Source organism: Aptenodytes patagonicus, chromosome 1 (genome assembly GCF_965638725.1).
Source record: "Aptenodytes patagonicus chromosome 1, bAptPat1.pri.cur, whole genome shotgun sequence".
Taxonomy (NCBI): domain Eukaryota; kingdom Metazoa; phylum Chordata; class Aves; order Sphenisciformes; family Spheniscidae; genus Aptenodytes; species Aptenodytes patagonicus.
Window position 1 is genome coordinate 69,772,043 of NC_134949.1, and position 26,216 is coordinate 69,798,258.

Sequence of the window (26,216 nt, forward strand, 5' to 3'; positions counted from 1 at the left end):
CACTGAGAATATCCCTGTGTTGCTTTACTTGCTTGCTGCCCAGCTGCAGATAGTACTATTGTGCATCAATTGGTATTTTGCAGACAGTGCCATCTTCCCTCCCCTAGGTTTCTTTTTAGCAGCTGGCTGTATTACACATCACTCGCACTTGGGCATATTTTTCCAGTCTGAATTTGCTGCTTATCAGTGTTGCTGAGATTATACTGCAACTGATGTTGAGTCTGTCATTGATCTAATACCATAGCTGCAAATCTGAGTGTTGAAATGTTGGCAGCTTTCTGCTGCAGTGGGTGTATCTTGAGAGTCTCTAGAATTGCTGAAGTCACACTGCAGATACCGTTCGCGTCACTGAATGTCTCTGTACCCTCAGTGACTGCAACCTCTCTTTCTTCTGGAAGATGCAGTGCAGGAACACAAAGTGGCTTTGTTTTTCATGCCTCTTTTGACTTTTTTTTCACTGGATAGTTTTACTCTGATTGCCTATGGACAGAAATCTTACACTCTGCATCATATTTGCATTCAGGTATCAATGTTATTTGGTCGGACAGGAACCTGCTATCCAAATAAACATGACAGCAAAGCAAAGTCCTCTCAGTTCCTGTTTTGGGGTGTTTTGGTTTTTTTTTTGTAAAATAGCAAACTGGGTGAAGAGGAGCAGCTCTAAAAGTGGCTCCAGTGGGAGACAAAACTACAATGGGAGCAAAGCTCCTAGAAGACATCAGCAAACCCACACAAATCCATTGGCAACCTGCATCTTGGTGGTTCTACTGCATGTAAAGCCTCTTATTTTTGTCTTGCTTTCCACGTTTCACACCCAGTCCCGTTGTGTTTCCTTTCTCAATTTGCCACTCTTCCACTTCCCAAGTTCCTTTGGTGTGGCCCTTTGTATTTGGCCTGCACTAGTGATGGTAGCTACTTTGATCCTCTTGCTGGGCAGTTCGGTTGTCCTACCTGTTTAAGTGGATATCTATAACATCAGATCCATTTATGTCAGCAATCTCCCCTGTAATCCAGAAGCATGTGTCCCCCAGCTAATTCTGTCTTACTCCAAATTCAGTTCTTAGTAACTTAAGTGTCTATTCTCTCCTAATTCTTCTGAGTAAAAGAAAACCAGCCAGAGAGGAACCTCTCTACCTTCTCATTATATCTGGGTTCCTAGTTGTGCAACGTGGCAATGTGCAGCTGTTAAGGTGCATGCTGTTTCTTGTTTATCCCTTTTTAATAATTCTGCTCGAAAGACAGTAGAAAAGGTATTTTCTAATCTTTTCCCTCTGGTCAGCTATTGTTTTCAGTGCCTCCACACCTGTGCAATAAAGTGGTTTCTGGAAACTTGTTTTTCTCAAGTGTCTAAGCCCCTTATCCTCTTTGTCTATTATTAATAGTGACTGCAAGCTTTAGTCTCTTTCTGAATGCACTTTCTTCCTTGTTGCAGATCTCATTAGTTGAGTGGCTTCAGCTACATCTCACATCCTACATGTATGGGTAACATCATGGTACACTGACATACTCCTAAGCTATCTTGGCTTTGTAGTAAGGCAGCGTTTGGGCCATGTACACACAGACTGGCTCTCTGGAGCACTCTCCAAAGTGCTTCCTTCCTCCTGCCAGCGCTTTCCCTCCCTGTTCCATGGGAAGGAAAACTCATACTGGGAAGGAAGACAAGCACTTTGTAGGGGAGCATCATTCTTGTCCTCTTGTAGACCACCAGCCTCTCTTAGTCAGGGCCAGTCTGGCACAGAAAAAAACAGGAGTGCCTGCTGCTCCCCCACCCCTTCCATACGGGCACACAAAGTAGTAGAAAGAAGGAGCTACAAAAAAGGCTAAATTCACGTTCTGATACTCACTATTTCATCCTCGTCTTCCCATTCAACTTCTGAGAGATCTACGCTGTTGTAGTTTGGCTTAGGCTTCAGTTTCTTTCCTTCTTTATACTGGTGTTTATTGGGAGGGGAAAAAAAAAAAGAAAAATACCCAAGTAAGTGGCTAGATAACTTCCTAAACTAACCCTTTAAGAATTGATATCTAATTTGAAAAATAGGGGTGTCTCATTTATTCTCTGACTGGGAAGGCAGCGTTTGGGTGCAAGTGCCTTCTCGGTCCCATGCCATGTATTTCTTTATGCAGGCAGTGTGGGGCTAGGACAGTTCAAGTGGGAGAGGATGTTCCAGGAGCAAGGGACAAGCAGGAAAACAGGTAAACTTGCAGGTAAAGGCCACAGCCTCCTTCATGAGAATATTCTTCTAAATAGATCAGTACAATACACTTGCCTCCAGGAAATCAGTTTTTCCCCACAGCTAAGAGTGTGATCCATTAACACTATAATACCAGCAGGAGATCTTTTCTGATGGGAATTAGGCTTTGGCTCCACTGACAGAAAGGTAAGCTTTTCACCTAGGGCTAACTGATGCAAGAGAGCTATTTCCCTGTAATCTTCCGGGTGAAGGAGAAGATGTGAAGCAGACTCAGAGAGGCCAATTTCAGGTGGAGGATAAAGCAGTGCCCTTGCCTAGCTTTGCCTTGACCCATCCTGGAAACACCATGTGTCCCTTCTCTTCACCTAGTGAAGTAACTACCTATGCCTGTGGTGTCCCTGCGCAAAGCTGCCTTTTTGAAGACAGCTGCTGTGAAGCCTTGCTGTGGCACTTCCTCTTGCCAGTAACCACACTAACGCTTATAGCTGCGCGCAGGTGGATTTGTGCCAACAGGCACGTGTATGAAATGTAAAATCATTGTGTGCCTGGATATCTGAGTAACTAGGCCAGCTGTGTTTTTGCAGACAGATGTGCCGTCTGGAGCTCCAGGTGGCACCGCGAGGGAGAAACATTGTCCTTGTGTCCACTCCCTCATGTCCCAGAAGGTCTTTGCAGCCTACTGGTCTCGAAATTGTCTCTGACTTACCATGTTACTAAGATTTGTGGTACTGGACCCTAGTAGCCTCAGATTCCCAAAATGTCCAACACTACCGCTGCTGGGTAGCTATTACTGGGGTGCTACTCATGCTGAATCTTCTTGTAGGAGATATGCCTGAGTGAGGGGAGTTGTTTCGTCAGTGCCCGGCAGTGAAACCTTGCATGGATGCAGATACAGTACAGCAAGTGCAGACAAATACAGCCCTCACATGCACTCTTATGGAGAACAGACAGGCTGGGTACCTTACACTTCATACACGTGTGTGTGCATATATACATCTATGCATGTGGAATTGATTTCTCTGGCCCTCGTGCCTCTGGGTGCCTATATATCAGAGCCCGGTAGCCTTCACAGCTCAATAAAATACGAGAAATCAGGAGCATCCTTGAAAGCCACTGTTTCCAAGTAAGCAAAGGTTCTCAGGTTCACAGCTATACATACCAAAGGACGGAGATCCGGGTGTGAAAGGATGTAGCCGTTGTTGGTGTTCAGAAAGGCGTATCCATGGACACCCAGCTGGAGAAAGAGGCATTAGAATAATTAGTGCTTAGGTAGAAAATTAGTTTAGGTAGAAACACTGCTGTGTAACGGGTGCCACTGATACCCTGGTACCACCAATATTCAGAAATATTTTCCTTTTAAAGGTATTGACCAGCAGAAAATAGGGTCCATCTCAAACCATTTATCTCCGTATCTCTGGCTGCTCTGTCCGAGCAGGCTGACTAATGCTTGGATGCACAAAAAGATGGGCAGGTAGTTGATCTGTGTACACATTCAGAAAAAGATGCCCTCCTAGAGTCTAATTGTCCTCGTGGACAATTACCACCCAGAGGCAGAATAAGCTCTCCACAGCAGGCACAGCAGTGCTGCACATAAAATGGGCAACAATGGGGAATGTCGTAAACAGTACAGAAACAGCGGTGACAGGTCTGTATGCCCATCACTACATATGCATAGCAGTGAATGAGCAAGTATGAATCTCACAGATGGCTTCCCTGGAAACCCAATAGGTCTTCAGAGGAGCTCTGCATTATGTTTCAGTGTTGGCAAGACCAGACCTAGCCTAGGCCAATTGTACAAGCCTGTAGTCTTAAAATGCTTTTTAAGGAATAGCATAATCTAACAAGAGCAGACACTGGCTGACCTGATCTGCAGGAGATTTACGAGAGAGCAATTACTCAGATCAAGGCCATATATAATACAAATTCCAGCTAAACCCTGAGTTGCTAAAAACCCGCTGATAGCCTGCACTTGCCAAAACAAGAGGTGTCTCAAGGAAAACAAGAATGGCTAAAGTTTCTATCTTCAGAAAAATGTTGCAACTTTATATTCCTATAGAGACAATCCTGGAGGGATAACAATAGGGAAGTGGGGAGGTAAGTAATTTACAATGCATTTGTGCCTTTTTGGAGGGAATGAATTCTGTATTTCACACATCCCAGATCAAAACTTTGGACTCTCTCTATGTGAAACAGCTTTTTGCAAAGCACACGGATCTCAGCTCAGCGTGGCAAGAATGAATCCAAGACATTGGATCAGGACTACAGCAAACTTCCTTGTTGGCCTATTAAAGCTGAAATTTCCGAGCCCAGTGAGAGCGATCATAAATGTATGAGCTCTCAAGGGCTGTAACTCTGGAACTGGTCCTTTGTAACCCATATGCCAGGGGATTCAAGTTGAGGATTCTAGGTTTCCAAACTGGTCTGGAGTTGGAAGAGCTTCTGGGAAGTCGTGTTCTGCCTCTGATGTAAAGAAATCCTTCAGATAATTTTCCCTCCTCCCCTGGCACTGCTTGGAGGAAAAACCAGTGTCCCTCCTTGGCCCAGAAGAAAGATTATTGTGACACATGGCCTTTGAGTGACATGGAGGGAGGAAGATGAAAAGGTATTAATCTTATAGAGAAAATAAACGTGTATAAAAATTGAAGCTCCTAGACAAGGTTCCCCCAGACCCAAACCAGCTAGCTTTTGCATGCTGAGTGCATGCACCCCGACGCTCATAGTTCCTGGGTTGCCTGAAGGATCATTTCCTACAACTGCATGTGAATGGTCTGTCCTGCATCCATGTCTGGAAGCGCCACACAAATTCATAGCTTCTGACAGCACTTTCAGTCCTGTGAGGCTTGAGCAATCAGATTTTGGACAACTGCCTAACTGCTAGGAGTTGTCTGATAGTTATTTAAGAGAAACTGAAAACTTGAAATGATGGCTCAAGTTGCCTGATTCCGTGGTGATCCTCAGATGTGCCTGCTGTGTCCTGATGTGCAGACTGATCGAACAAAAGGTCACTGCACAGAATTTACAGCAGAAACCAAACTAAAGAGTGCATCTCTGAGGGGGGTTCCTATGGATGAACATATTTTTTTAGATATATTGAACATAGAGCTAATGAAAAGTTGTTGGACTAACAATTCCGGAGGGAAAATACTCTTATCTAGGTACAGCACAAGCGAGAGCCAACTTCCTGTACACTGTCCCGCCAAGAAATCTTCATGCTGATTTGGAGAAAGGAACCTCTAGGCACGACAGAAATGTTGGCTCTCCATAGTCCATTCAGTCCTCAGTTTTTCTGCTAAGAATATTGACAGTGAAACTAGTTCATTTTTTGCCAGCTTTTGTCCACTGGGAACTGGATAGAAAACTTTAATTCTTCTGAGATAGGCTGTCAGATCCGTATCATCTCTGAGGGATCTGTGTTGGTGACCATCAAAATGCAAAGGTTCCATGACCTGTTGCCAGTCTACTGGATCATCCAGTCCTTGTGCTTAGAAGCAGCCTAAGATCTTCTAGTAGTGAATGATTTCCCATGTGCTATATAGAAACCACACATCACCACATCCAACATCTCTTGCTTTATGCTCATAGTTCTTCCTACAGGCAGAGGAATGATTTTTCAGTCATGCCCATGGAAGAATGACTAGTGACTTTGCTGTGCAAAATAACAAATTGCATTATCTCAGTCTTACCTTATACCGTGGAGCAAGTTTTAACAACTCCCTCAGTGGTACATCAGAGCCCACCACACCCAGGAGAATGCCATGAGATCGCTTAAAAACAAAGCAGAAGCAAAACTTTGGTAGCTCTCTACCTGAATACACATTATTGCCTTCCTACTAGTCTCTCACATGTTCTCTCTAGGCTTGTATGAATATATTAATTCAAAACCAACATACCTCAAAAAGTCTCAAGGAGTTGCTCCAGTGTTTATGGAGAGGAGCATTTCTACTCAATACTAGTCAGCATTTCTGACTGATTCAGAAGTAACAAAATCATGACAACAAGTTTTGAGGGCAAAACCCTGCATTCAGTATGTGTAAATAACAGTAAGGGCAAGGCAATCATACAGAACAGCATGGATCGGTTGATAACTTGGGCCAACTAAACCAAATGTCAAATACAAAATTGTTAACCTAGGAAAAAGGAATGCAGGAAATCCCCATGAAATGGGGAACTGGTTGTTTAATAAGCATCTGAGGAGCATGATGGAAAAATGGCACACAGGCTCCCACTGCAGCGCTGTGTTAATACAGGTTAAGGCCAGTCTCAGGTGGAGAAGGCAGACAATGGACCTGGATGAAGAGTTTATCCCTTCTACAGTAATGGTAAGGTACCGTCCACCATTTTAAAAGGATGCTGAGAAACTAGAAGCGGTACGGAAAAGAGTGTCTAAAGGGTTTCAAAACCCAAAGGAAATACCCTTATCAAAGACACCTAGATTGTTCAACCTTTTTATCTTATCAAAAGATAGACATGTTTGACTTTATTGCAGTGTAGAAGATGTTTCCCAAGAGAAGATACCAAAGGGTACAGGCTTTTTAATCTAGCAGAGAAAGCCATTATGACAGGAAGGTGAGGCCAGACAAATTGAAAGTGGAATTTAGACACCAGTTTTTAACAGAGAGTGAGAAACCACAAGGGAGAGCTCAGGGCTGGATGCCTTTCTTCGATGACACTTTTGCCAAACACAGGTTATTGGGCTCATGAAGGACTGTCTATATGAAATGTAAAGGTCTGCAATAAAATGCACAGACTAGACAAGGTAATGATCTCTTCCAGCCTGAAACTTTATGGGTCTGTGAATTAGGCTAGGTTTGAAAATGGAAGGGATAGAACAGGGAGAAGTGTCATATTTAAGGGGTATTTTGAAGAAATAGCATTCAGAGGAAATGACAGACTGTCATTTTGTCAGATAAATTATCAGCCGCACATCCTGCCAGAGGTCTACCGCAGTCCCTAATGGCCAGGTCTTCTTTCAGAGACCCATTGGCTTTAAAACCCTGCAAAGGTCTGCTCGCATCCTTTCACCTCTGCTGGCTGGAAAGAGAGCGAAGCCCGCATTGCACTCACCGTCTCGTTCTTCTTGCTGAAGACTGGCATAGCCACTGTTGTCATGAGCAACAGACTTTGAGCCTGAGATGCAAAGAGCTGCCACAGAACAACAAGCTGTGTGTTAGCAAATGCAATACCGCAGATAACCCGAACGAAAGGCACTGGAATTCCCAAGGACCCCAGATGTTGATTACAATTAGCCACCTCCTTGCCTCCCACACCCCTCTGAAAACAGATGGCAGCACTTTTCAATACTCTGTATCCAAGAGGATCGTGGGATGGATGCTTGCTCGTGTGCGGTGATGAGGATGGGATGAAAGCCAGTGAAATATGTTGAAGCAGGAGAAATTAAAGAGCTGTTTTAATGAAGAGACAGGAACCTGTAGAAGTGGTGGCACAATTTATACCCACCATGCATTGGGAGTGTAGACATGAGCACTTATGCAACAAGTGTAAAAACCACCAACACAAGGAGCACAGAATAGAGAAAAGCAACACAAATATGAGCAAAATCACAAACAAGGTATCATCTATGTTGCAAACACATGAATACCAAGAACGAGAAACACCACAGGCAAATATTTAAAAGGCACAAATACACACAGAGCCTGCTTATATACTCTTGTTACTTAAGCATCTGAGCTTAGGAAAAACAGAGACAAAATCATGATCCAAACAGATACAACAGGGTGAGCTATGTCTACAGGGGATATGAGATATGCACGTGTAATGGGGTAACAGATGCTCCCAGTACTGCAGAAGTCAGATGCTCTAAAAACACACATGAAAGGAGGTAAAACAGGCAAGGCACATGCAAAGGAGTCTCCCAGACACGCCTAGCTATCGAAAGGACTTAGTCCCTTGGTGCCAGCAGCATCCCCCTTCCACGTCTCATTTGGTCAAGTAAGTAGCAAGGCAAGAAGTCACCTCCTGTCTCCATTACTGCACATGCTAGGAGCCGTAAAGGAGCCGGTCAATAATCTGTGCAGTTGCTTGATGGAGATTTGCGTCTGATATCTTGAGTTACTGGTCTGGATGATTCTGTGTGGAAACTTCCCATTCACAGCAACACTCACACCAACACACAGCAAGTAAGCTTCTCTGGCACTTACTGGACATATAGAAAAAGAGATCCAGTGAACTAAGCTACAGCACAACACAGACACCCCTACCTACTCTGAATCAACAGCACGGCACAGCTCTCCAGTACATCCAGCATTTCCTCTCCTCTTCTTGCCAGTGTAAGAGGGCTCCTTCAGTGCTGCAGCCCCCACCCCCCTCCAGATGTACAGGCCAGCTGTGGCTGTGAGCGCTGGCACTGACACACCAACTAGCACAAGGAAAACAGCACGCTCACAAAACACAGGGGTGCATTTACCTCCTCAGACTGTGGCAGCTAGCGAGAGACATGGATGAACAGATGAATGAATACATGAATGGAGGAATGAATCAAAGATGGGAGAGGTTGGGGCAGAGGAAGAGAATGGCAAGCCAAGCCAAGAGGCAAGAAAAGAGATGCAGCAAAAAAAGTGCAGCAAACAAATCCCTGTGGCTACCTTGGGAAGTGTGACACCGTACACCAGTGCCAGGGGTAGCATGCCTGCTAATAGAATAAACTCGCTGGGTAGTTAGCAGCATTTCTGGAGGTTTTGCTTAGCACACTCAAGTGCCGTGTCCCCAGCTCTCACTTGGCACAGCTCCTGCAGCAGAAGACATCCCCACGTCGCCATCACAGAGCTAGCGTGCCAGAGCTGCAGCCTCAATGGTCAGCCACAGCACAGAGGTGGGGGACGGTCTCTTCCCACAGAAGTCTCCTGAGTATAACATCTATGCACCATGATGGTGCAAACCTGGCTGCCTTGAAGGTATTTCTTGGGGTTTTTGTGGTCTTGACTCTGAGCACAGCATCAAGCACCGGCATGTGTGACCTGGACTCCCATGTTTCCTGCTACAAAGCTAAGCTCAGTACCCCTAGTTTTACTCCAACTCAGAGAGTTCAGGTTTCTCACTGTGGATCTTAAACCCCAAAACTGTGGGTTCTCCCCAGGGCTGTGGCAGACACCCTAAAGCTACTGCTGGCCAGACTGGAGCCAATAACTTCAGTCCCACAGTGGGATTGCGTACGGAAACATTCTCAATGTTTCTAGAAGATTTTTCCCCTCAGATAGTATAAACAGTCCTGAGAGCTTGGATTTGTTTCTGGAAGAGGGAAATCTGACTTCTGGTCAGCTCTAGCTGTCACAGTTATGCAGACACTTCTCTGGGGTTAAAAGTCCAGTGTAGGAAAAAAAACTTATCTCCCTGAAAGCACAGAGAGCCCCAAAAGAAGAACTGTAACTTTCTGCAAAGTAAAAAGGGATGGAGATGGAGATTGAGGAACATCTTCTATTTGGGGAAGTGCAGGGAAAGGCTCCTTCAGTGGTGGTCTACTTCTTTGTCCTTCCCTTCACTCCTTTGAATTTCAAAGCTGCCTTGGCAACACAACACCGTAGTAGCACCTGCTCGTGGTCCAAATGTTTTAAGTCTTCCCATAAGGCAGACCTGAGACAAAGCAAGGGGCGTTGGGAGTGCTGACTGTCTGGTCCTTTGCGATGTGTCCTTTAGCCACAAGGCTGAGCACAGGGCCACTGCCATGACATTAGGTCTTGCTAGCTCAAGGAACGAAAGAGTGAGCCTGCTTCTCAAACTGAGATCTGTATCTTTGAGTGGCAAGCAGTATACAGTTAGCTACTGCACTGAAGGAAATAAATCTGTGTGACCCCATATCCTGAGCTGTAAATATTCTTTCCTGTGAATAATCCTTTAGAATGTAACCTGCTTTCACAGAAGCACTACTTAAGTCATGCTGTGCCTGTGTGATTAGTCCTGGGCTCCTGGGTCACTGCAGATTCAGACCTGAGTCTGCATACACATCTCAGCTCCAGGAGTGAGCAGAAAAGAAATATTGTCTGTCTCAGCAGAGCCAGAGACCAGTAATTTCTATAAATCAATCAACTCCTGGTTTTACATAAATTTCAGGACTTTATTTAGATTCTGATACACATAAGATATTTAGACGGGAAACTGGGACAAGTTTTATGCCTAACGTACCATCTGGGTGTCTAACACCTTTGCCAGTTTGGCCCATAGGCCCTACTGTTTTCTGACTCAAGACTTGTGCTGTAGGTCCTTACCGCACTGTCCATGTAGGCTTCAGTCCAAATAATGTCATGGTCGTGGTTGATGACCATGGGACGGCTGAGCACATGCAGGTACTCCATCACGTTCTCCTGGACGTCCGCCAGCGTGGAGATCTGAGTGTAATAGCCTTCATGGAGAAATAGAGGTGTGAGTCACTCTGCTAACGCGTCTTCTGTATTTTCAAATGAGTGTCCGTGCAAAGCTAGAAAACGAGATGTCGAAGACTGTATCTACCCAGACAGTTTATTTGCTCTTTACAAAAAGTGCCTTGACATGCCTTGTATCCACAAGCTTCTGTGGACACATGTTTCTGTGGAAATCTAGAGTTTCAAAGCACTGGCTCTGCTCTTCTCAAAATACTAGGCCAATGCTCAAGACCAGAGTCTTGATGTAACCAGAATCATGCCAAACAGATGTAAAATGTTGCTTTGGGTCTTAGGCAAAACCATCCACTAATCAGGCTGCCTTTGGTCCTGAAGGCCAAGCATATGCAAACAAAGTCTTCCACCAGGCTACCCGCTTATCCTGCCCAATTTTATATTAAGCCCAAACTCCCAACTTCTCTTCCAGATTTTTGCTAGCACTCTACTCTTCAGTCTGCCTAGCTTTACATTCAAGGATGGTGACTACTTCCATCTACCCATTGGAAGCAGAACATAAAAGTGCAATTTACCTATTTCCAGAGCTTTGTCCCTGCAGATGGACCCATAACAGTGTAACACTACAACAAGGAGTACAGGGGAAGAATGTTTTCAAGATATCAAAAGGTCCTCAAAACTAACGGCTTAACTGGTTATAAATGCTAACAGAGTGTAATGTCAGAAGGACTCTTGTCCTGCTTCTCACCACATGGAACTGATTGGTTGTACTTGGTATAGGATGGAATATGTCAGAGAGATCGAAAACTTTTGTTATCACCAGGAAAACACTACCATGTGAAGGGGCTTATGATCTGGTAAGCTTTGTGATGTGGAAACAGATTTAGTGTGCTTGAAAACAAGGACTACAAGAGCTATACAATGTGTTGAAACAGAAGAACCAAAATCAGTGAGCCTTCTGCAGAGCTCAAGCCTGGTAAGTGAGAATTCAAGTGCAAAGAGCATATTTTTGTTCTCTGGTTATTCAGAAGGATGCATTTTCACATTTTATGGTGAACCAACAGCACCATGAATTCCCTGTCACTGATCTTATGGCCGAATATGCAATCTGAAATCCAGGTTTTTGTTTCATCTAACAATAACTAAAAATGTTACGTGTGATTCATAGTGCTAATAGATGAACGTATGAGCCCTGAACATCCCCAGCTTACAGCTCGCATTCTGCAGGCCAGCAGCTCTTGTCTGTCAATTATTTTCGGTAGCAAATGCACCCATGCATTTCATGGTCTGCTGGAGCCACTGCTCAGACAGGAAAAAAGTCAATATACCTAGCTACTCAGCCCCTAACTTCAGCCTTCTCTTCCTTTCCCTGTTTAAGAAGGATACTGATGTAGCAAGCATTGCTGACTGTCTCCAGACACACTGAGGCCAAGTCATGCCTAAACAGGAAAGACTTTTTTTTTTTCCCCCTCTCTTCCTTTATCCTTGCAGACTCTTACAGGGCTAACTGGACTTTTTAACTGCCCCCAAATGCATAGAGGTGACTCACCTACCCTGAATGGATTTTCCCATTCATGCCATTTCATGCCAGCTAGAGAGAATATTGGTTTTGGAGTGGGATTAACAAGCTATTCTGGTACCTCAGTGAAACCACTGGCACACAAAGAATTTGGCCAGGATATAGGGGTTAACCCACAGATCTTTTGAAAAATGCTGTAAAATCTTTAAAGAAGAGATGTTCAGTTGACATCTCAGCCAAAAGATGTCAGGCTTTCTGACAGAGGTTTAGACATTGTCAAAAGCCAGCAACAGGGACACATCAAGCACAGGGACTTAAGTGGACTACAGCCAGCATGAATCTCGGTCATAGTGTCCGTTGGCACCACGACAGGAAAGTGTGGTGGCTCAGCACAGAGGACTTGTGTTAGTTGGACACACGCACACTTCACGTGGACCAGCAGGGCCTGCTTTTTCCTTAGGTCGTCTTCCAGCCGAGGGCTCATGGGCCCCAGCTGTAGTGGGGAAGCCTTAGAGGGGGCCAGGGCCCCGTGGCTGCAGCCCACGTGTGATGTGTGTGATTTGGGATGGGGAACCATTCCCATACAGCACCTTTGTTGTTGCAGGCGATCCATTTCACACTGGGGGCAAAAGTGACCTCCCGTCCAATGAGGTAAGTGAAAACCCGGACCTGGGAAGAAGAACACAAAGACAGAAGAATTAGGCTGTAACGTGCTACCAAATCCAAATGGCCGAGGTTTGGCATCCTGCTATACACTGGTGTGAATGCCTGTTTGTGGTGCATAGCAATAGCTCTGCCTTCACACAGAGACAGGAGCCTCTTGCTCCATTTTATCGCATTTTGTGGGCTGGAACTTCATTTCCAATTACAATAAGCCCAGAAAGCCAAGTAGCACTCGGGATCATCTGAATAACAAGGCAGAAGTGCAAATTCTGTTTGATTTTATGATAGCAGCTCTGCCAGGCACTCAGCAACCACATGCAGAGAGGTTTATAGCTCACAGGAATCCTTTACCCAGGGGAACAGCTGGCTGCATGAATCATTTAGAGAAAGCTTCACCATTTCTCTTGTGTTTGACCAACAACAAAAGAGCCAATCCTGAAATAAACTGCTTTAACAGCCCCATGCTCTGGTCTCTCAGTAGCCTGCTTCTCTCCCTTTGTGCATTGCTGCTAGCTGGGATGAGGTAAACAAATAAATCAGGAGGGTTTAGGATGAGCTGTGGTCTATTCCACTTTCACAGTCTGCTTTGCTAGTACAAGCCTGTAATCACAGACCTCAAAGTAAATAGGGCTGGAAGGCACCTAGAGAGGTTCTCTGGGCCATTCCCCTGCCCACCATAAGAACTGGTAATAGCCAAACCTTTCCCAAACAGGACCAATTATAAACAGTCCTGGATAGGATTAAAATTCTTTGCAAAAGTTTTTTTTTTTTTATCTTAAAATACTCAGCTCAGTCTTTATCATTTTACCAGGAGAATGTTTTGATTGCCCACACCTTTAGAAAATGAAGTGTACGGAAAAAAATTCTTCACTGACCTACAGATAACCATCTGTGATCCTACCACCTCTAAAATCACCACAACAGGCTCCTGCCTGGCTGCTTTGTTTTGTGTTTACAGCTGGGTGCAGGTGGGCGTTGGAGGATGTGAATGCTCAGCTCTGCCCATCATCCTGGCTCACACTCTTCTATTCCCACCATAGCAGGATAGCACCTTTCTGCGCCCTTTCTATTTATCACTTCCCAGACAAACCTTCCGATCTGGCCAGTTGTATTTTTCAAACACAGTTTCATAATCCTCCACTGCTCCGTCTGTGATCAGCATGATAGCTTGGTTACACAAGCCTCCTTGACCGGCGTTTCTGAACTGCAAACAGAGAAGGAAAGCATTAGTTATCTCAGCACAGGCCGTTTCTGTGTAATTGCAGTGTATTTATTCATGATGGGCCAGATCCTGATGACTTCTTGCAAATCCTGCACTGTGCTCAGAAAGAGCTCTGCTTAAATAAGGACTGTGTTTGTATAATGCATATATTTTTTTTATTTATACAGCCCTTCCTAGCACATATGGACACAGGAGGCTTTACAGAAGTAAAATAGTAAGGAGAAAATAAGTGCTGTGGAGGAAGGGTGTGATTCCCTGCTGCCTCACATCTTGCACAGTCGCATTCATTTATGCAAAACGACTGTAGACTGACCATAAACACTGCAATTCTGATTTGACAGCAATAACTGTCACTTTTTATGGCAGAAAATGTGAGAGAAGGGGGAAATCAGACTCATTATTTCAGGGTAAATCCATCAATCTGCCAAAAAAGAGCAGAGAAAGGCAGGAGCACATGAAAAGAGAAGGCTACGGCCATCAGAGCTGAAACAGGCTATGAATGTGCCGGGTAGAAAGGCCATACACTGTAATGACAGATGGTCTGTTATCTGTGCATAAGTGGTATTTAAGGTAGAGTGGAAGTGTGCTGGGACTCTGGTACAAACGTTGATGCGCTCCCAAGGACACGTGGAGAGGTGTTGAACAGGCACGCTCTTACAGGCAAGCCGGACCCTGCCTGTTCAGCCAGGAGGACCAGCCTTCGCAAGCTGCTTGTCTAGTGCTCCTGCAGCCAGAGCCATTTGCCTCTCATGCCCTCAGGTACACCGGCTCTAGAGAACCAAGTGCCTTATGCAGCACCAACACAGGTTTGGAATTAGCAGTCACCAGAGGAGGTAGCAGAGGACATCAAGGCACAAAAACGAGCAGCTACTTTGCTGTGGCTTCTAGCTCAGTGCCAGTACGCACTTCTCCTCACACAGCATCTCACCGCTTCTACGCTCTGAGCAAGGAAAAGTCTAATCAACAAAAGACGATACAGAAACTGATGCAGAGTAAAAAAGTATGGAAAGAGGAAGATAGGACAACTCTGCACAAGAGATTAATGAGAGGCAATGGCATGAGATGGAGAGCGTATGGGAGACTAATTGAAGGGTGACTAAGGTTATATCAAACACAAGCAGCAGTTTTAAACTGGAGAGGGTAGTTATACCTTATAAATGAGGAAAAAGGTATCCAAGTGGCAAGACTAACTGCATAAAATAAAAGCAAGTGCTGGATGGGAGAACAAGAGCACAGGGTGTGAACTGGGACTTTTTAGATGTTTTAGGGTTCAATTCACATGTCCCTTCTGGCTTGGTAATTCTATGTTAGGACAGAAGGCAAATGTCTTTACCAACACAGACGGTACTGTGGTTCTACTGCAGATTAACATCATGACCACCCCCACCTGGAAGCCAACTCCAAGTCCAGATTTCCCCGGTCATTTCACCACTCCTACAGTTACCGCCATGATTGTCTTTTGTTATGAAATTACCAGGTTCAGTGCTAATATCACCATAATGTCTCCCTCCACCACCATTTATGTTATCAGTCCTGCCTCCTTCAACATTACTCTTAATATCACTGAAGTACCTGTTACTCCATGTTAATCCATGCAGTAAGCATGGATTCAACAGCTTCTGAATGACCACACGTTTGAACCCCTCTCTCCCTTGTTTCATGATAGTCCCATTACTTGTATCACTGACCAGAACCAGTACAGATGATCATGAGAGGGAACGGTGGTGTAATAGGGTCATTTCTAACTAGCTGTTCTCAGGCAAAACATCCATGTGAATTACTGAATCAGGATAAGGTGGTTGGGTGTGCTCCTCCTCTTTCCTATCACCAGAGCAGCACGTTCAGACGGGAGACAGACTGTGCCTCTGCTGCTGTGGTCATGCCAACCCAGCAGTGGGGATCTCCCACGTCTTTCTTTACAGAGGCCCCAAGGTCTGACATTTCCAGTGGTCCAAAAAGCTTCTACACCTTGTACCATGGGGAAAAAACCATCAGTGCCAGCTACCGGGTAATTGGAGCTCCAGGAGGGGTCAGAGCACACGTGCCCCCTGCTCAGCAAGGAGACTCAGGGCAAAGGCTGAGGGTGCACAACAGGAACAAGCACAGGATGCTCTTAGGTGCAAACGAAAGGGGAAAAGCCATTGACGGCCGTGTGGGATTCTGCTCCAGACCATCAGGTAGGAAAAAAGACAAGGAGTCTCAAGTGAGCTATGCCTAGGACAGAGATCAACTGCATGCAGATTAGCAGACAGAACAGCTGGTGTGAGCGTCCATTAGGGAGGCATAGGGTTACGATGGTGTGGGAGATGCTGTCAGAATGAAGTTCAGATCACAGATATGTGAACCTTGTAGTTACGAAAGCAGCTTATTCCAGACTGTTGCAATCTACAACGTGTTTTGTTTAGATGATTATTAAATTAACACTTAATTAAGGTCACCCACCATTTCATCAAACTACTTCAGACCTCATAATACTGAGATACTGAGAAATTAGATGCTGTATGAGAACCAGCAATCTCCTAATTACAGTAGATGATATTTTCAACAGGGAAAATGAGATCATCAGTGTCATAGAAATAGAGATTAAAAAGACAGATTTAGAAAACAAATGAACAAGAGGTAATCCCTGATTTTTAGGTCCTTTTGTGGCTGGCTGCAGCTGTAGCAAATGATCTGACAGCATTCACATCAAGCTCTGAGCATAATTCCCTGCTCTGACTGAAGTCTCAGGAGCGTGAAAGAAGGGGAGATGAGAAACAAGATGTCCACAGAACAGATGTCTGAAGAGATGCGGGCTAGAGCTGCAGTCGGTGAATGAGGCACAGAGCTATGTATTCTCCTGTATAACTTTGGTCACATTGCCAGGAGTAACAGGCATGATCTAATTAATTCAGGGTCAAAGTCTCTTGTACTCCCTTGTTTGCTCATTGCCATTTACTTTGGAGTTATAGCCTGGCACAGAGTTACTAGTCAAGCAATAGGAACATCAGCATAGCTGAGCGATGCGCAGGCACACATGCTGATTATATACACATCTGGCCAAATGACTAAGCAGCCCCTCTGTCTCCTCCTGCTCCATTCTTATGCAGACCTGCCTCCAGAATGACCTCCAGACTTACTGAAAATTCAAATTTAGTGGAAAGTGTCTCATGGGTAGAAAATTAGCAGTAGAGAAGGAAACAGAAAGCCAGTGAAGAAGAAACGAGAGATGGCAATAAGCAAAATGGCATAAACTGGTAAACAGGAAATCCTGAGCTTTGCATATCCTGAAAAATATGCTGCAGAATCCAGGTCCGTAAAAATGCGAGTGGAATCAAGAAAGGATTTATAAATGTTCAAAGAAGAAGCAAGAAAGGGAGTAAAAAAAGTACGTTGCCAGATCATAAAAACCAGAGGAAAATGGTCAGGCAGAGATGCTTTATAGCCTCCGTACTTCATCATCAAGAGGACAATATCGTAATGGCTGGGTACACGCTGAAGTGAAAAGAAACAAAGACAAGAATGAATGAATTACAGGCAGGGTCACAAAGTCGTAGGGTTAAAGAAAAAGTTAATTGAAAGCATTTGAATAATCTGTGCTCAGCAGGAAGGGAAAGAATTGCAGAAGGTGTTGCTGAACTACTTGCCTCATGGGCTGAGACCTGACCGGGACTGTATGAGATCCCAAAGGATGAAGAGGGAATCAACAGAAAACATGTGTTACAACAAAGGAGGAAACTAGATGGGTAAATTGTCCTTAAACATCTAGCACGTTGCTAGAAAAATTACTAACACAGTTCTCTTGTGAGTGTGCAAATGAAATGCTTCCCCACGCTGGTGGGGCATAAAAGACAACAAACTCCTTTGATTACTCACATCAGCAGACGGGTTCATTCTTTTTATGACACCAGTTTGCTCAAATTACACAGAATTTTACATCTCACTGAAATCCAGTTTCACCATCTTTTTCACCTATATCCATTTTGGAGTGACCTAGTTATAATTAACCTCAAAATTTATGTAATTCTGAGTTCAGCAGCAAGTCAAGGCACCATTAAACCAGCTTGGTGTTAAGAGAAGACATCGTTCCAAGGTGGCCTCAGAGAGCAGAACTTGGGGTTTCTTTTCCCCCCACAGGGTCAGAAAAACATCACCTTTCAAAATACCTACTTGCTCTGAGCGGATCCTGAGAAAGTAGGACCCGTAAGTGTCACAAATTTTGCACTATCTAATCCTAAAAGATTCATATATAACAAATACATGAATATATATGTGTCTCAGGATTAGGGGTGTGTGTTTGCATATGTATATATGTACACACATATATTTGGCATATCTATAAAAATATATAAATATCTTTACAATTTATGTACACCGGAAAGGATAGTCAGAGGCTCAAATACCAAACAGGAGGCTGAATACTGGCTGGAGAGGAATAACCGCAGAGGCAGATCAGCTGGATAGGAATTAACAATGTGACAGTGTCTGAAGAAACGTAGCTGTTGTCTTACGTTGTGTTAAGAGGACTATGGCGTGTAAAACAAGGAAGGTAATTATTCTGCTCTGCTTAGCACTTGATAGCTCTCAGCTGCAGCACTTACATGCTGTTGGGAGGATGGTGTTTCAGGGAAGGCAGGCAGCCTGGAAGCAGCCGTGAGCAGAGCAGCCACCAGAACAAAGGGGTATAAATCCTACAGGAAAAGGGAGAGAGGACAAGACGTGCCAAGCTTGTTGAAACAGAGAGAAGATAGCAGTGAGATAGACTAAAACTTGATAAACAAGGAAGGAGCTAAAAAGATAGCACTTGACGCCTGAGAATTTTGAAGCACTTTATAAATGTATGCTTAAGACCATGGTTTCCCTGGGACGCATATTTTATTGAAACCACTTGGTGTGTGGCTAAATTGAAATAGAGAGTTTAAGTGCTTTATTGAGCATGGCAGAGAGGGGCAGGGGAGGCTCTGGCTAACTGTTCTCCTGAAGCTGTTCTGCAAATTGCGTCATGGATTAAAATATGCCCTGTTGACCCCAGAACATAATGGAGGAAAACAAAGATGGGGCGAGAGATAGTGCTCTTCTTCAACCCCTTTCTGCTACTCATACCTCATTGAGTAGGTGTCTACTGGGCTATTAATTCTACGAGCAATTGGACTGAGGAAAATTACCAGGGAAATTTTGCAGTCACTTTCATTACAGATATTATTACTGGTTGTCTATTGTAATCAGCAAAGCCTGTTTCAGTGTGATGTAGCAATTTTAATTTTCATTCTCTTGCGTATGCTTCTGTGAACAATAACAGGACAGTCTGTGAGGAACAGCTATGATTACAAGCTGAGAATGTGAATTTTGTCTGACGGGAAGGGGGTGGCCGATTCCATCAAAGTTCCCCCTTCTTCCGCCTGCATGACTGCAGTGGCACAGATTTGTTTTACAGCACACTGATGGAATTATTCCTTTTCCTCCCCTATTACTGATACAGATCTATGAAGCTCTAAGAGAAGATTTCAGAGAGTCCTTAAAGCATAGGAGCACTTGGCAGGTGGTACCCTTTTGCCTTAAGCTGTGGTACTTGCAGAGCCTGGGGTCCTCCAGCTGGTGATATCAAGGCACTCTCTAGATGAGCCCTTACCAGGGAAGCTACAGTTTGGGGAAGGCTGCTGCGGGACAACAGGCGTGTTTCTACACTTGCATGCCTATGTATGTGCAGCCTCTGGCGCTGCCGCGTGTGCACTGAGACACAATCTCTGTCTCTTCTGAACGTCACCAGACAGACAGAAATCCTGGGATGAAGCTGCAAAGTGACTTGCAGGAGGTCTTGCAGGCCTCCTGCTGCACGTGCAGCCATCCCACAGCTGGCTGCGAACAAGGCTCCCAGCTGATGGCTTCAGTGACCTTGGACTGAGGTCCCATTTTGCTCAAGAGGAGGCAACCATGGTCCATGCTACAGTGAATGATGCTGCGAGAAAGCTGTGACCAGTGTTACTGGGAAAGGACAGCTGGGTGGAAGAGATATATAGCCCTGTTTCACACCTTTTTTTGACAACAAAGTTACTGTTTCTGAACTCCTGTTTCATGGACACCAGTTTCCAAGATGCAGAGAAGCGTGACACCAGCAGTCACTGAGACAACAGGCACCTTCCCTCATCTGCAGACACTCAAAGGAAAGATGCTCAAATGCCTGAGACAGTTGCCCTCTCCCCAGATCTGAGGTGGTAACGAAAGGCATGAGGGAAGCAGCACCTCACCTTGAGAGTGAATAACATCAGAAGGTTTTATCACCACTGGGTGCTGTACTGTCTGAAAGCAATCTCAGAGCTGTTTGCAGCTCATTAGCCAAGGGAGAATCAACAAGGATCCGTATAAGTGATGACTACTTAAACTGTTGACTGCGTTTTTTATGCCAAATAGAGAGGAAAAATATTTTCTCTACCTGCCGAAGAGTTTCTTCTCTGTTACTGCTGTGGAGTTACATTAGTCCACTGGGCTGCATGGACATCACTCACTCTCTGGAGGTATTTTTGGTCCAGCTATGTCAGTGGAGGACAGTTTTTTCTGTCGCAGCTGTTCCACCATGTACCTTCTATTTCCCACGGGCATGCCTGACTCAAAGCATGCAGGGTTTTATAAAGCTCCTGCCTCCTGGAGGCTTGAGGATTGCCTAGTCTAGTGGGTGAGCCATGCTGCCAGAACAGAGGCGTGAGGTCTCCACATTAGTGGAACCAGACCAGTTTTGGTGGCTGTGCCTGGCATGACCAGCTGCTATTTCAGCTGGGGCAAGCAGGCTTTCCTTAGGGTTATGTTCCATTATTCTCCACTGAGACCTTCAAAGCTGTGCTGGTTGAGGTAGTCTGCAGTTGTGCTGCATTGGGCTTCTTTCATCTGTTGTCACTGTACATAACCAGTGCTACATTAGATATTAAGAAATCATTTTTCCTCTGGTGGAAAAATTGTTTAACTATTCTGATTTATACAACGCAGGCCTATATAGGCTCTGGATCTTTGGTTTTAAAGATAAAGTTAATTTTGTCATAGGATACAAGTAGACAAATCTAGCAGGCATCTGGTCCATGCAATTGTTCTAGGTTTATATCATTACTGCTTCCCTGGTCATCTCAGTAACTACCTTCCTCCAAAGATGTTGAACCATTACTACTAGGAGTGCTGCCAGCCTATTACTGCAATGCCAGGGCTACACCACACTCTTCTCAGGTTGCCATTAAAACCATTATGCTTCTACTACTACTGACAAGTCAGCTCAGCTACCACCATCCCCAAGTTCAACTCTGATCATGCTTGCCCTGGCATAAGTTAGGAACAGTATTACCATAGCCAACAAACTTAAACTTTCAGTTTGTAAAATCAGTAAGTGGAGAACCCTTCCCAGGGTGTCAATACCTCTAGCACACTACCTTTAATATCAATGCCATCATTATGGCCACTAGCATCGTACCGTGTACATATTTTTGTCAGCACCAAAGGCATTGGCATCTTTAGGCCAACCCCACTACGGACAGTGCCATGAGGAGGTGGGGATGTTCACCTGGTTCTTGGTCCTTTTTTTTGTTAACATTCCTTAAGAAACAGAGTTAAGTTGTATGTTTACCTCCAGGCTACTGAAGTCCCAATTGTTCACATAAGGCGATGAATCATTTATGATTCTTATCACAGGATGTGATCAGACTGATTAATTCTCCTGTACCTGTGATTTCTTCCCCAAGCACTGATACTCAGCAAAGTGACATTGAAATAAATCTGAAGTCTGAGAATAATCTTTCACGTCTTCATCATTATCATCTCCTTACCAAGGCTCACTAATAACATTACGTATGACCAGAATTGTTGCCCTCAGCTGATCAGTTATATTTTATTGCCACCATCTATAACCAAGGTGCCTGGATGATGCCCAGTTGTGGGGCTTGTTAAGGAAACACTCATGAGGCCACAGCCCTGCTGGCTCCTGATCCCTCCTGGGCAGGGATCGGCAGCCCTGGGGCATCACGCACAAACCGACACCTCCCCAAAGCCGGGTCACCCCTCCACACTGCTTGTTGCAAATTTGGCGCCTGTGAGATCAGCTCATACCACCTCCCCCCTGCAGCACCGTGAGGGATGTGCTAAGTCATTAGATGTAGAGGGGAAAGTAGGGATGGGCAGGGACACTTGTGCCCGATGCAAGCATCGGCACCGACTCTCTTACCTCCCTCAGGATTTTGAAGGACTCTGTCAAAGCCTTGCTCACAGTCCCCACTCCTTTTGCCTGCAGTTCATCCACCAGCTGCTTGAAGTGCTGGCAAGAGAGGGAAAAAAGGCAGCAATGAGTTGCAGGCAGGGTGCTCCCTTCGACTGGGGGAGGAAAGGGTAACCTGGAAAAGCCTGTGCCATTGGGCTCCTGATCCTTCACCACTGCTGGCAGGGCAGTGCAGCACTGTGACGGATGGGGGTGGGAAAGTCAAGTGGCCACTCCATTGGCAGTGCCATCATGTTGCACCTTTGCCCATGCAGCCACGGCAGGACTGCATTTCTCAGCCTGTGGGCTGTGAACCATTGGCAGTCCATGAAACATCACGCAAGGGACAAAACTATTAGAAATCAAACTTTCCCTTATCCAACCCTTCAGGAAAAAGACATTCCTGTGCATGCAAGAGCAACAGGATTGGGAAAAAGAAAAAAAATTGAATGCTTGTCTACTACTTAAGAGGCATTGATCTGGTTGTAAATGAAACCCTCAGAGAGTGCCGATACCCCTGCAAGGTAGTGCCCAAAAGGCTTGGGGATCCTTTGGGAAACACTGGAGGAGACATCACCCTCTCGAGTCATACTCTGTGACCCAGTGCTAAGCTGGGGAAGAAATATGGTTGTTGAAGACATGGAGAGATATGCTACCTCTGTGGTACTAATATAGAGAGAAAAAAGAAGGAAAAAAAAAACAGTAAGAAGAGCTAAAAATACAAGTCAGTCCAGAGGGCGGTGGAGCAGCCGGACACAGGCTGACCACCTCAGGGCTGCTGAGCCCTCCTGGATCAGAGCAGGAAAACCCCTCATCAGAGAAAGCTTGCTGGCAGTCCACCCTGATGAAGGGTCAGGCCAGGCTGAGAACGCATTCACCAGGAAAGGGCTGATTTTTCTCCTTTCCGAGGGCTGAGGATGTGGGGTTTCAAAGATGGAGAACCTTTGCCCTCTGCACGCTGTTTTTCCACAGCGGTCTGGGCCAGGTCCACTCGTGCTCTGGCAGTGGTGGTGCTGAGTCTGTTGCGACACAGGGAAGCTGTTTGCTGCTGTTTAGCTAGCCAGCTGACCCCATGTTACAGCGGCTTCGTGTAAGCAAAGGTGAACCATGGAGCCAGCACACACCACTGAACTGGTGCTTGTTTCTGAAATGCAAACCCACATGCTTCTGGGAGATGGTTGTTTCTTGTCCCTGGAGTTTTACATCACAGCATCTTAACCCCATGTACTTCTTACATTAAGACAGCTACCTGAATAACATCGATAGGAGCCTGGGTACTCACCTCTCTGTTATCCCTGTCTGCTTGGACCAGGATACCCTTAAAACAGGGTTCAATAAAATGAACGTAATCATTGTACTGCAAAGAGAAAATGAAAAGAAAGGGGTTGTAATGGGAGAAAATTCACAAAATGGGTTCACGTCCTAGGTGAATGTTCAGAAAACAGTATGGAGCATTATGCTGGTTTATACATATTTCCCTTAAGAATTGTTTGTAGAGATCATGGCAAATTATCTTTTTGATAAATCTCGTATTTGTTTAAATAATGCATTAATTATGGTGTTTTGTTGAGTTCTATCTGGGCATACCTATACATACAAAGTTACTTTTTTTTTTTTCACTCACACTGTAGAGATTTTCTCCACACTCTCTCAGCTTGTGCCCCTGGCCTTGCTTCTAGCACTATTTGCACATATTTTTGACTTCTGGAGACTCTGTGAGTCCCCAGTCACCAGCTGAACCTTGCAAGTGGTTTTGTAGCCTAATGTCTGATGCCTCTGGCGCACGGCTGAACAATAACATATCACGTTACCACACATCCACCAAATTGTGATAATTAGTGGGGTGTATGCTTCTAGCCTGATACATCTGTGAGGTAAAACATGCCAGTGTAAACCTTTTCCTGCAAGGTTCAGAAGAGCCATGCTCTTATGAGTTATGCTAAGAGGCCACTGATGCTCAGCTGATCACTAGGACCATAGGTCAGGCTATAATGTGTCTGAGCCAGTAGGTTCATGGTGTGAGTACATGCCGAAACCAGGACAGTACAGTAGAGGAATATATATTATACGCTCTTTCTGGGATTGTTTTTGAAGAACAGATGATATTTCAAACTCCTTAATGACTTCCCTCCATTTTTCTGCCAACACTGTTCACTATTCCATCTATCCAGCCATATAAAGACAGAGCTGTCACCACTGGAGTTTCTAACCATCTTACACAATAAGAAGCTATCAACAAAAAGTAGACTTTATATCTCAGTGACCATGCCCTGGCAAACTTTTATAGAAAGGAGCCTGGGGACGGTGCTTGAATTAGCTTTGAAAATTAGGAGGTGAGTAGCCATTTGCCTTTAACCTGGCACCAAACCCCCCAGTCTTGGTGTGGATCATGGAAAAGTTTTGCTTTCTGTAGTCAGTGGTGCTGGTTCTCTGTGGGTAACCGGCCCATCCTCATCCTGGCCAGGGCTTTAAAAAGGGAGAGAGTAACACCAAGGCAACCTGACCAAACTCCATGCAGACCTGTGCAGATTGACTCTGAACTAGATTGCAGCCTTGCAGGATGCTGGTGCACAAAAAGGCATATGGTAGCAATTTTCTAGCCTGGAAACATTATCCTGAGGATTATACTGCTACTGGACCCAAACACAGCATTATGCTATGCTAAGTGAATTTATTAGTTCAGGTCCCTGTTAGCTGAGGCGTCTCTCTACAGCACTTTGTTATCTGTTGCAGTCACATCCCTAAGTAAGCAAAAAGATGCAGCTGACATCCTCCATAGAGGGGGGTGAGATGACTTAGCAGCCACCCTACTGACCACACGAAGCTGACTTCCCAAGGGTAATTGGTTTTAGTCCCCCATTCAACATAGGTACTAAGTGTTGTAGTTACACCACTGTAACACCTGTGGTTTGCCAAGGGGACTGAAGAGTTGGTATGAGGCACAAGGAAGACAGCTCAGCACTGGAAATGGGACATACTTACTGCAATGATGTTGACAAAGTCATTTTCTCCCAGAGTATCTAAAATGGTGATGATGGTGTGTTTAGCAATGGTCATCCGCAGGCCCTTCATGCTCCCACTGACGTCCACAATGATGACAATGTCCTTGGGAGAGGTGGCCGCTTGGATGTACCTTTATAAAAAGAAGAATAAAAGGAAGCAAGGTGAGCGTACGGGGAGGAGGAACACTGGGCATGCTGCTGTCACATGATGCTAGCCGCAGCATAACACGCACTACGAGCACAGCTATCCAGCAGGGTCAGGCTGGGCATCCGATGGGTCCCTTCCTACCAACCTGCCTCTCCCACCAGCCCCAGCATCTCACTTCCTGCATTGGCAAGTGCTGGGCCTGCTGCAGACGTATGTCCAGATTCAGCTGAGAGTGACAATTGCTAAAGCCTCCTTTAGCCATGCTGAATAGACTGAGTAAATGCCCCGCATTTCTGGAGACTGAACAGCCCTGTCCCTCCGGTCGCAGAGTTATAAGGAGGATGGGACAGAGGAAGGATACACTGGTGGCGATTTCCATGTGGCACGTGTTAGGTGCCATATGGAAAGCTGGCACTGGCAGGTGGTAGGGCTTCCTAACCTGCTATTGCCTTAATTTACGTACTCCTCGTCTCTCGCAGGAGCAGCACGGGGCAGTAACTGCTGATCAGCAACTCACTAAGGTGTCACCTTGGAAAAGAGGGAGAGAGGAAGACTGAAAGGTGCTTTGGCCAAGTCTCTCCAAAACTCTTACCAGCCACGATTCCTGCAGTCAAAGGAGATGACTCCGTTCTCATCTGGTAACCACTTTATTCCTGAAGGGAGCAGCAAAAGGAGCAATCAACAGACACAGACAGGCAGGCATCTGTTCCCCACTCCCAAGGCACCTGCACTTGTGCTGTTCACTGCTGAGACCTGGCTACCCTGCGGGGGCACACAAGTCTGGCCAGCAACAGCAGCGGCCATTCTGCAGAAACACAAGCAGAGCTGTGTGGTCTTCGGCAGTTCTCAGTAAACTGTTAAATTTCTATTAAAAAAATGTACCTACGCATAGTCTCCCATTGAATTTGGGGAGCAATTGCACTTACTTTGAACTTTCTGC

General features: G+C 45.2%; 1 protein-coding gene across 1 annotated transcript in view; it reads right to left on the reverse strand.

Annotated features, from left to right (window-relative positions):
- CACNA2D4 (calcium voltage-gated channel auxiliary subunit alpha2delta 4) overlaps window positions 1-26,216 on the reverse strand; it is a 132,186-nt gene that overhangs the window by 87,167 nt on the left and 18,803 nt on the right. The window contains exons 7-18 of the mRNA XM_076341412.1: window positions 25,869-25,929; window positions 25,109-25,259; window positions 23,409-23,483; window positions 22,097-22,186; window positions 13,789-13,902; window positions 12,626-12,704; window positions 10,412-10,545; window positions 8,617-8,634; window positions 7,257-7,334; window positions 5,876-5,956; window positions 3,352-3,426; window positions 1,845-1,931 (exon numbers count right to left, since the gene is read on the reverse strand). Of these exons, the coding sequence (XP_076197527.1) occupies window positions 1,845-1,931; window positions 3,352-3,426; window positions 5,876-5,956; window positions 7,257-7,334; window positions 8,617-8,634; window positions 10,412-10,545; window positions 12,626-12,704; window positions 13,789-13,902; window positions 22,097-22,186; window positions 23,409-23,483; window positions 25,109-25,259; window positions 25,869-25,929 (1,043 nt within the window). The remainder of the gene's footprint in view (window positions 1-1,844; window positions 1,932-3,351; window positions 3,427-5,875; window positions 5,957-7,256; window positions 7,335-8,616; window positions 8,635-10,411; window positions 10,546-12,625; window positions 12,705-13,788; window positions 13,903-22,096; window positions 22,187-23,408; window positions 23,484-25,108; window positions 25,260-25,868; window positions 25,930-26,216) is intronic.